Source organism: Macaca thibetana, chromosome 18 (genome assembly GCF_024542745.1).
Source record: "Macaca thibetana thibetana isolate TM-01 chromosome 18, ASM2454274v1, whole genome shotgun sequence".
Taxonomy (NCBI): Eukaryota; Metazoa; Chordata; class Mammalia; order Primates; family Cercopithecidae; genus Macaca; species Macaca thibetana.
Window position 1 is genome coordinate 47,351,145 of NC_065595.1, and position 12,390 is coordinate 47,363,534.

Here is a 12,390-nt window from a genome sequence, read left to right on the forward strand (position 1 = left end):
AAAACTTTGAGGTTTCATATGAATCTGATTTGATTTACCTCCATGTCCCAAAAGCCCCAGCCATATTCTTTTGCCTTATTAAAACATATTTTCCTTGAATTAGATAATTATGTTTTATGTTCCTCTACTTTATTGTTTTTTAAATAAATTATCTTTTAAAACACTTTAGACCTACAGAACAATTGAGAAAATAGCATAGGGAGTTCATGTATAAAGCATGTTCACTACTCCAGAATAAAACCCCATATCCATTAAAAATTTACTCCTAATTCTCTTTCTAACCCAAGTCTTGTAACTACCAGTCTGCTTTCTTTTGAAATAAATTTTATTTGTGTTTATTTGAGGTTTACAACATGCTGTTTTGAGATACATATCGACAGACACATAGAGAGTATAGTAGTACAATGGTTACTGTAGTGAAGCCGGCTAACGTATCTCTATGTTAGTCTCATATAGTGCCTTATCCTTGTAACAAGAGCAGCAAATACCTACTTATTTAACAAAAATCCCTAATATAATACAATTGTATTAACTTTAGTCCTCATGTTTTACATTAGATCTCTAGACTTATTCATACTCCATATCTGCTTCTTTGTATCCTCTGACCTGCATCTCTACATTTCCTCTTCTCGACTCCCACCTGTGGGAACCAGTGTTTCATTCTCTACCTGTGTATTTGAACTCCCTAAAAAAATACATTCCACATGTAAGTGAGGTCATGCAACATTTTTCTTTCTGTGTCTGCCTTATTTCCTTTCGTATAATGTCTTCCAGAACTATTTAGGTTGTGGCAAATAACAGGCTCTCCATTTTTGTAAAGCTGAATATTAGCTATATACGTACAGATGTATATATACACGTATAGCTAATATGTGTGTATATATACGTATATATGTGTGTAGCTAATATGTGTGTATATATATGTATATACAGATATACACGTATATATACGTATATATACACATACAGACATACATAAACATATACACACACATTATACACACACATATATGTGTGCACGTGCACACACACAGAGACACAAGCACACCCCCTACATTTTCTTTATTCACTTTATTCTTTATTCACTTTATTCACTTATTCATCGATGAACATTCAGGCTGTTTCCATATCTTGGCTATTGTGAATAATGCTGCAGTGAACATGGGTGTGAAGATATTTTTACGAGCTGGTGCTTTCATCTCATTTGGGTGTATACCTAAAAGATGACTTGCTGGGTCATGTGGTAGTCCTACTTTTAAATTCCTTAGGAACGTCCATACAGTTTTCTCTAATGGCTGTACCGTTGTACCTTCACACTAACAGTTGTACTAGGATTCCCTTTTCTCCATACCCTCACCAACATTTATCTCTTGTCTTTTTTATAGTAGTCATCCTTACATGTGTGAGGTGATATCTCATAGTGGTTTTAATTTGCATTTCCTTGATTAGTGATGTTGAGCACCTTTTTGCATACCTGTTGGCTATGTATGCATTTTTTGAAGATAATCTCTTCATGTCCTTTGCCCATTTTTAAAACAGATTATTTGGTTTTTGCTAATGAGTTTTAAGAGTTTTTTATACATTTTTCATATTAACTCCTTATCAGATATGTGGTTTCCAATTATTTTTTCCCGGTATGTAACTGGACTTTTCTTATTTTTTTTTTTAGTTTGATGCAGTTCCATTTCTATATTTTTGTCTTCGAAGTCTGAGCTTTTGGTGTGATTCCCAAAAGTTGTTGTCAAGACCAGTGTCAAGGAGTTTTCCTCTATGTTCTTTTTTAGGAGTTTTATGGCTTCTGATCTTACATTTATGTCTTTCATCCATTTTGAATTGATTTTTGTATATTGTTTAAGATAAGATCCAATTTCATTCTGTTGGTGATAGAAATTCAGTTTTCCCTGCATCATTTATTGAAGAGACTATTCTTTCCTCATTGTGTCCTTTTGATGCCCATGTCAAAAATTAGTTGTCCATTTATGTTTTAACTTATTTCTGGACTCTCTATTCCATTGGTCTATGTTTTTGTTTTTAATGCCAGGACTATACTGTTTTGATTATGATAGCTTTGTAATATAATTTTAAATCAGGAAGTCTGATGCTTCCAACATTACATTTTTTCCTCAGTATTGTTTTGGACTTTTAGTGTTTTTTATGGTTCCATATTAATTTTATATTCTTTTTCTATTTCTGTGAAAATAGTCATTGGAATTTTGATAGACATGGCATTAAATCTACATATTGCTTAGAGTACTATGATTATTTTAGCAATATTAATTCTTCCCATTTGTGAACACCTATTTATTCATTTATTTGCATCATGCTCAATTTCTTTCATTAATGTTTTATAGTTTTAGTGTGCAAATCTTTCAGCTACTTGATTAGACTTATTCCCAGGCATTTTATGCTATTATAAATGGGACTGTTTTCTTAATTTCTTCTTCAACTAGATCATTATTCATGTATAAAAATGCTACTAATTTTTGTACATTGATTTTGTATCTTGCAACTTTACTGAATTCATTTATTAGTTCTAACAGGTTTTTTGTGTAGCGTTGAGGTTTTCTGCTTATAGGATCATGTCATCTGCAAATAGAGATAATTTTCCTTTTTTCATTTTCAATTTTGATAGCTAGATCTATTCTGGATATTTGATATAAATCAAATCATACAATATGTGACCTGCATTTTTTTCACTTAACATAATGTGGGAGGTCCATCCACATTGTAGTATGTATCAGTAATTTGTTTCTTTTTATAGCTGAATAATATTCTATTGTGTACATATACTACAGCTGGTATCTGTCCATCTGTTGATAGTCATTTGGGTTGTTTCCACCTTCGTCTATAGTACATAGGGCCACTATGAACATGCATGTAGTATGTATTATATAATTATATATTACATAATATAAGGATTTGATTAAGTACCTGTTTTCAGTTCTTTTGAGTATATACCTAGGAGTGGAACTGCTGTGTCATGTGATGATTCTATATTTAACTTATTGAGAAACCATCAAATTATTTTCCATAGCCCAACAATTTTAAATTCCCACCAGCAATATAAATGGGTTCTAATTTCTTTACATCCTTACTAGCACTTGTTATCGTCCATTAAAAAAATATTTCTAACATAAGGTTAATTATTTTCTTATTTTTGCAGTGGAAAATAGAAGGTTTTGTGAATACTTTTTGTCTCAACAATATCATTTAGATATTTAAATATTTGGTAATAATTTCCAATAAAAATATAGAGCTAAATAAAGAAGGACAATGAAAATGCTAGATTTATCAAGCAAAAGTTTGTGGGCAATGTGGCTTAGAGCTGTAAGTAAATGAAGTGTTTCATTTCCCCTATAATGTAGTAATTTTTTAAACTACATCCAATCGGGCAGTTTTAGCTCCCCCTCCACCTTTGTTTTCATTTGCTATTTTGATAAAATCAGAAATAAGAATTGTATGCAGTCTTGTGTTTAGTTTGATATAATTGATTATATTAGATATTTTAAAGCGTCTACATACCACAATTATTTATGAAAAGTGAAATTCTAAGCTTAATTATAATCTGGAATTTTATTTAAAATAATAATTTAAAGTGACTTTGAGAAACTTCTAAAATTTGTCCAAATTTTTCAGATAGGCAGTTATTAATGTAAGACTTCAAATGTTTCTCTGGAGTTGTAGGCCTTCTCTGTGTTAACTGCTTCAGTATCCTGAACAAATAGTGTTTAAATGCTAGGTACCAGAAATTTTGCCTCCAAATATCAGATCAAAGACTGACTAAAATAATTTTTTAATTATTTCTTAGTTACTTCTAAACAATGTTGCTAAGGGAGTGTTTTGATATATTACCTTAAAACGTTTCTTCATATGAAATTGCACTCTGCTTCAAACATTTTGAGTAATAATGTTTTATTTTTATAAAATGATTTTCTATTGAGCTATAAAGAAGACCAAACTGAGAATATTAATTATTGCTAACTTGTTGAAGACTTCAGAAGTTTTGGATAATTATATCACAATTCACTGAAGTGCCTCTTAACCAATTTTCCCCAGACTCTCTTGTGATACTTCAACTTCAAATGGCTTCTTAGAACTGCCATGTAAATCAACGTCATGTAGGTTTCTGCATTATGCAGGACTGTGAATGCCAGTTTCCAAAATCAAGGAATAACATTTTCCTGATTATTAATTAGTTTAGAATCTTATTAACATGCTCACTGAATTTTTATTCTCTTCTCTGCAAAATGCCAATTTATCTTCTGCCATTTTCTTTTGGGTTTACTTGTATTTTCTTATTGACTTGTAGGAACTTGTTACCTTTAGTAAGTTGTATGTGTTGTAAACACTTTGTCTCAGTTTGTGACGTGTCTTTTTACTTTATTAACTTTAATGTAATTAAATTTATCACTTTACTTTTGCTTTTAAGTGATTTGTGTCTTGTTTAAGAAGAATTTCCATACCACAATCCTATGACAGTTTTACTTTATAGCTACTAAAATTTTAGTTTCTCTTAGGAGATTTGCTTAACAATGTGAAATTGATTTCTTTTTGCATATGAATGGAATAGATGGCTAATTTTACTTTTTAAAGAAAATTAGTTTTTCTACATTGATTTCATTTCAAATCCAGTCATTTCTTATAAATCAGCCATACCATATCCATCATACATCAAAGTTTCATATATGATTTTACTTATTTCTGGCCCTTTCCATCCCACTGGTCAATTTTACCTCCCTATGCCAATATCTGGTTTCACTCATTTACATGAGTCATAATATGTTTTGATATCTGATGTGGTGGTTCTTTTTACCTTTTTAGAGTTCTTTGGGTATTCTTGATACACTGCTCTTCCATATAAATTTTAGAATAAGCTTGTCATATTATATGAAAAAATCTGTTTTGATTTTAAACATAATTGCATTCATCAGTTTTTTTATTATGTATATGAATTTAGTCTTTTTCATGATTTGATCAATGAGGTACCACATATACAACAGTGGTCTCATGAGATTACATTATTATATTTTTACTGTACCTTGTCTGTATTTTGATATGTTTAGATACACAAATACATTGTGCTATACTTGTCTACAGCATTCAGTATGGTAACACACTGTGCATGTTTGTAACCTAGGAGCAATAGGCTATACCACTGAGGTTTGTATAAATATACTCTATGATGTTTGCACAATGACAGAATTGCCTAGCAATGCATTTCTGAGAATGTATCACTGTCATTAAGTGACACATGACTGTATATGTATATATTAATGTGGATGTGTGTGTGTTTACACACACATGCATACACATATATATCATATAATTTTTTTGTTCAGATTTTGGTAGGATATGGGAACTAGAGAGAAGTAATCATGTATGCCAAATAAACATCTTGAATTAGAGATAATCTATGAAACCTGTAACATTCTGGTTTTGCATTTTTGATAATTTATGACTTATACAACCCAAGGTACTCTTAGAATATATCTGTAGAAAATAACCCCTGCCAATGACTTTATAGGCCAGAAAAGGCATAATATTATGGAAAACTAAATATGTGAACTCACGTGTAATTTTGTATTCACTACTCTTTGGTAACACATTAAAATTCAATAGATGTCATGTACTTCTGACAGTTAGGAAAGTCTTTTGGGAATAAATAGCATTTGAAGTGTCCCTTGATGAATGTGTAAGATTTAGAATCACAGAGACAAAGGTCAGAACAATTAGGTAGGGTTAAGAATAAAACAATATGAATAGATAGGAGATTTGTGTACTTCTTGGGAAACAACTGTAAACCAATAAGTTTCTGAGACAGGTCTTAATCAATTTAGAGGTTTATTTTGCCAAGGTTAAAAACCATAGTCCATGACAGCCTCAGGAGGTCTCAAGAGCATGAGCCCAAGGTGATTGGGTTACAGCTTCATTTTATACATTTTAGGGAAGCAGAAGTTACAGGGAAAGACATAAATCAATACATGCAAGTTGTATATTGGTTAGGCCTGGAAAGGTGGGACAGCTATAAATAGGGACTTCTAGGTCATAGGTGAATTCAGGTTTCCTGATTGATAATTGGTTGAAAGATATGACTTGCCTGAATTGTTGAATTCACCATTAAAAAAAGAAAAAAAAAAAAGCCAAAGTTCTTGTCATATTGATGAAGCCTCCAGGTAGCAGGCTTCAGAGAGAATAGATGGTGAATGTCTCATATCAGACCTTGAAAGATGTCAGGCTCACTAAAAAGGACCTAGTAAGGGCAAGAGCTTCTCTACAGAATGCAAATTTCTGCCACAAAAGACGGTTTTGAAGGACCGTTTCGGAATATGTCAAAGAAATATATTTTGGAGTGAAATACTTTGATTTCTTTCAAGGCCTGTTATCTGTCAGGTGATGCTATATCAGAATCAGGTGGGAATTTGGTATATTATTGCTACAAAGAGTCTTTTTTGTTTATCTTAAGATTTCTGTTTTAATTTTAAAGCTGGTCTGTTGTGTCTAGATTACAAAGGCAGGAGGTCATAATGAGTCATGTCTAATCCCCTTTCCCATCATGTCCTTAACTAGTTTTTTAGATTTCTTTGGGGTCCCCTTGGCCAAGAGTTGGGGGGAACTACTCAGTCAGTTGGGGGGCTTAGAATTTTATTTTTGGTTTACACAACCGAGAGTATAAGTAGACAAAAATACAGTGAAGTAGAGATATGTAAAGTAAAGAATTGACAAGTTTAAGTGACGTTTATTCACTGTTTTTTAATATGTTTAAGATTTGATTTTTATTGAGATCTTTTGTTTTGACAGTTTGAATCTTCTTTTGAAGAATGGTAAGAAAATTTCATGCTTTTTAAAACTATTTTATTTTTAATGTCAAAATTTCAGTCATCTGCTATAATCCAGTTTAGCTTCAAAAGGAATAGAAAATTGAATGCAAGATTTTCACAATAGATATTACAATATATTTTTTAAAATATGAGAATTAGGACATCACTGATAATGGCAAAATAGAGATCTCCAGAGCTCCATCCCTCCACAAAAACAACTATAAAATTTGCAAAAACATTGGTCAGAATCAACTTTTGCAGAAATCTGGAATCCAGTAAAAATTTAGTAACCAGTAGGGGAAAATTCAATGAAGAAGGAAGCTGCTGCATTGCATTAAGAGAGCACTGTGGCATTGTAATTTGCCTGCTCCGCATTCTCCAGCCTTCAGACTGGTGGCAGCTAGAAAGAGAGCAGTGCACACCTGTGGTGTAGATTCCTAGTGCCAGAGGGAATAATAGGAACATCATTCTCAAAGAATTGTGTTTGAGTGGTCTGATAGCTCCTGGAAAGACTAGCATAAGGACTTTGCTTGACTTGGAGCAATCACAAGGCTGGGGCTACTTACAGGCAGTGTTTGCAAAAAGCCTTTAAAGGCATATACTTGCCACAGCAGCCTGAGGCTATAGATAACAGCTAGGACAAGCATTAACCAGACCAAAATTCCTGTGAAAAAATAGGTTGGAAAAAGGCATAGATACATGAAGGAAAATCTCTCAATATACTCGAGATTTGAAAGAGCACAGAGGGCTGGAAGAATGTTCAAAAAATACTGAGAAGATCCTAATCTTACTTCTGGCTGACCTTTAAGATCTGCATAGGCAGGAATTGAAGGCAGAGTCAGTGTTGTAAACAGCCTAGGCAAGCCTGGAAGGATTACCCTAAGGCAGACCAAATCTGCTAAGATTGGAAAGTATTGTTTTTCTTTTTCCTTTCTTTTGTTTCCAGCCATTTAAGAGAACTCACACAAAACACTAGCTCACCAGTAAGCTAAGGAAACAGATTTCAATGATTACACATGACAAATAATACAGCCATTATGAGAGTGTTCCTGAAAGTCACTAAACAAACAATAACCCACTACAGACAGAAATAGCAAATCCAATGGTGTAATATGGTTTTTATTACACATTAAAATATTCAAAATGTCCAGTTTTCAAAAAGTAGATATGAAGAATGCAAAGAAAAGAAAGTTTGGCTCATTCACAGTGAAAAAGGATAAATTCACATAAACTGTTCTCAAAGGAACCCAAAATTTGACTGGACAAAGATAAATCAATTGGCTTAAATTATCTTCAAAGAGATAAAGGAAACCCTGAACAAATAACTAAAGCAGAAAAGTGATGTTTCAACAAATGTAAAATCTCAAGATAAATTATAAAAATTAACCAAATAGAAATTCTAGGCAGGGCGCAGTGGCTCATGCCTGTAATCCCAACACTTTGGGAGGCTGAGGTGGGTAGATCATGTCAGGGGTTCAAGACCAGCCTGGCCAATATGGTGAAACCCCATCTTTACTAAAAAAAAAATACAAAAATTAGCTTGGCATGGTGGCATGCACCTGTAGTCCCAGCTACTCAGGAGGCTGAGGCAGGAGGATCACTTGAACCCAGAAGGCGGAGGTTGCAGCGAGCCAAGATCGTGCCACTGCACTCCAACCTGGGCGACAGGTGAGACTCTGTCTGGAAAAAAAAAAAAAAAATTCTAGAGCCAAAAAATAAACTAACTGAAATTAAAAACTTCACTAGAAGGGTTCAGTAGCAGCTTTGACCAGTCAGAATAATCAGTGAACTTGATGATAGGTTAATAGAGATTATCTAGTCTAAGAAAGAAGAAAGACAAGAGAATAAAGAAAAATGAAAAGTGCCTAATAAGCCTAAGGGATACCATCAAGCATAATAGCAGTCAAAAAGTGTGAGAAGAAAGGGATAGAGAATGAAAAAATATTTGAAGAAACACTGGCTAAGAAACTCCTCAATTTGATAAAGACTTAAATCTATGCATCCATCAAACTCAGTGAACTCCAAATAAAATCAAGTCAAACAGATCCACACCAATATACATTTTAGTTAACGTGTCAAATGCCTGGGACAAAGAGAATCTTGAAAACAGCACAAGAGAAGCAACTTTTCATGTACCAGGGACCCTCAGTAAGATTAACAGTGAATTTTTCATTAGGAATTGTGGAAGTCAGAATGCAGTGGGGTGACACATTTAAATGCCAGAAGGAAAAAAAGAAACTGCCAATGAAGAATTCTGAATCCAGCAAGAATATCCTTCAAAAAGAAAGAAGAAATGAAGGCATTCTCAGATAAACCAAAGGGGTGTATCACTAGCAGTCCAGTTCTATAAGAATCCTATAAGTAGTCTTTCAGGCTGAAATGAAAGGACACTAGAGAGTAACTGGAAGCCATATGATAAAATAATAAACAATAATAAAGTTAACTTCAAAGGTAAGTGTTAAATCCAGTATAAGTGTATTTTTGTTTTGTAATTCTGATTTGTTTCCCTATGTGATTATAAGGTCAAATGGATAAAATTCATAATAATAAATTTCTGCTAATGAACACAAAATGGATAACTATGTAATTGGTGAAACTGATACCATAAGAGAAAGGGCAGAGATGTAAAGGAACAGAGTTCTTTATATATAACTAGATAGGTATACTAGTGAAGCTACATTGATTTTAATTCAGGTTTTATAGAGTTAAGGTATTAATTGTAATCCTCAGGATAAACACTTAAGATTCTACTTTAAAAAATACAGGAAAACAAAGACAGGCAAACTAAACAATATATAGAAAAAAATCAACTAGTTACAAAGAAGGCAGTTATGGAGGAGTTCAGAAATAAATAATATTAAAAAGGAATAGCAAAATGGCAAAAATAAGCCCTTATCAGTAATTAATTTATATGTAAATGAATTAAACTCTCCAATTGAAAGGTAGAACATGGTAGAATGGATAAAAATAGATAATCCAACTATATTCTGTCTGTAAGAGTCTCACCTGAGATACAAAAGCATAAGTAGTTTACAAGCAGAAGGATGAAAAACCATATTCCATGCAAATAGTAAGTAAAAGAGAGCTGGAGTGACTATACCAATGTCACACAAAATAGGCTTTAAATCAAAGCCTGTTACAGAAGACAAAAGACTTGATTCATTGATAAAAGTGTCATTCTACCAAGAAGATATATAAACTATAAATATAACACACCTAACAATATAACCTCAAAACAGACATATAAACTAATGGAAGTGAAGGGAATAATAGACTGTTCTACCACGGGATTTTGAGAATTTAATGCCCCCACTTCCAATAATGGATAAAATAACTAAACAGAAGATCAGTAAATAAATAGACTTGAATAACATGAACCAACTAGACCTAACCAGTTTATACAGAATACTCCACTTAACAACAGCAGAAAACACACTCTTCTCATGTGCACATGGACCATTCTTCAGCGTAGATCATGTATTACACCACAAAACAAATTTAAATGAGACTAAAAAGATCAAAATTATACATGGTATTTTTTCTGACCCAATAGAATGAAACTGGAAATCAATAACAAATGGAAACCTGGAAATTTCATATATATGTGGAAATTAAACAAATCATGTTTTACAAACCAGTAAGTCAAAGCAGTAATCACAGGGGAAATTAGAAAACACCTGAAGTGAGTGAAAATGAAAACACAATGTAGTTAAACTTACAAAATGCAGCAAAAGTAGTACACAGAGGGAAATTTAGAGCTATAAATGCTTACATTTAAAAAGGGGATCTCAAATCCAGTAACCTAACTTTATACCTTAAGGAAGTAGAAGAGGAGGAGTATGCTAAACCCAAAGTTAGCAAAAGGAAGGAAATAAAGGTTAAAGTAGAAATAAATGAAATAGAGACTAGAAAAGCAGTACACAGAATCAATAAAAACAAAAGTTGTTTCTTTGAAAAGAACAATGAAATTCACAAACCTTTAGCTAAACCAAAAATAAAAAGAAGACTCAATTACAAATTAAATAATACAAAATTTGAGACACTACAACAGATTCTGCAGAAATAAAGAGGATTATAAGAGGATACTAGGAACAAATGTGTATCAACAAACTATCGAAGATGAAAGAGACTAATTCCTAAAAACACGTAAACTACTAAAACTGTCTCAGGAAGAGGTAGAAAACCTGAACAGACCTATGACAAATAATGTGATTGAATCAATAACCAAAAACTTCCCCAACAAAAAAAAATCTCAGGACCACATGGCTTCACTGGTAAATTCTACTAAACATTGAAAGAAGAATTAATATCAGTCCTTCTCAAACTCTTCCAAAAAATCGAAGGGAATAATTTCTAAGTCATCTTATGATCCCAGCAATAACCTGATAGTGAAACCAGACAAAGACATCACAAGCAAACTATAGAATATACATGAATATACATGACAGGCCAGGCACAGTAGCTCAAACCTGTAATCCAAGTACTTTGGGAGGCCAAGGCAGAGGATCACTTGAGCCAGAAGTTTGAGACAAGCCTAGGCAACATCGTCAAAACCCATCTCTACAAACAAACAAACAACAACAACAAAAAAAATTAGCCAGGTGTGGTGACACATGCCCGTAGTCTTAGCTACTCCAGAGGCTGAGTTTGGAGGAGTGCTTGAGCCCAGGAGATCAAGTTTACAGTGAACTGTGATTATGCCACTGTACTTCAGCCTGGACAACAAAACAAAACAAAGAAACAAAAAAATGACAAAATCCTCAACAAAATACTATCAACCTGAGTCCAGCAACGCATTAATATAATTATACACCCAGACGCGGTGGCTCACACCTGTAAACCCAGCACTTTGGGAGGCCGAGGCAGGTGGATCACCTGAGGTCAGGAGTTTGAGACCAGCCTAGTCAATATGGTGAAACCTGGTCTCTACTAAAAATACAAAAATTAGCCAGGCGTGATGGTGGGCGCCTGTAATCCTAGCTACTCAGGAGGCTGAAGCACAAGAATCACTTGAACCCGGGAGGCAGAGGTTGCAGTGAGCCAAGATCGCACCACGGCACTCCAACCTGGGTGACAGAGTGAGACTTTGTCTCAAAAAAAAAAAAAAAAAAAAAAATTATACATCATGATCAGTGAGATTTATCCTAGAAATGCAAGAGTAGTTTAGCATACAAAAATTAGTTAAATGTGACACAAGCCCACACCTTTCATAAAACTACATTGTAAGGGAATGTATTAAACACAATAAAGGATATTTATGAGAAACCTTTAGTTTATATTATACCCATGGTGAAGACTGAAAGTTTTCATGTTAAGAACAGGAGCAAAACAAGGATGCCCACTCTTTCCACTTTTCTTCAACATTAGAACTCTTGCATATGGCTGGTGTGAATATAAAATAGTTTAGACACCAAGAAACAGTTTGTTGGCTCCTCAAAAAGTGAAACCTAGAATTAGCTATCACTTAGCAATTTGACTCCAAGATATATATCCAAAAGTATTCAAAACATGTTCAAACAAAAATTCATATACAAATGTGCAGAACGTCTGTATTCACAGTAGCCAAAAGGTG

General features: G+C 33.3%; 1 protein-coding gene across 7 annotated transcripts in view; it reads left to right on the top strand.

The window, feature by feature from the left end:
- CCDC178 (coiled-coil domain containing 178) overlaps positions 1-12,390 on the top strand; it is a 515,084-nt gene that overhangs the window by 73,788 nt on the left and 428,906 nt on the right. For all 7 annotated transcript variants that reach the window (XM_050768096.1, XM_050768095.1, XM_050768092.1 and 4 more), the window contains one exon: positions 6,799-6,821. In XM_050768096.1, coding sequence (XP_050624053.1) covers positions 6,799-6,821 — 23 coding nt within the window. The remainder of the gene's footprint in view (positions 1-6,798; positions 6,822-12,390) is intronic.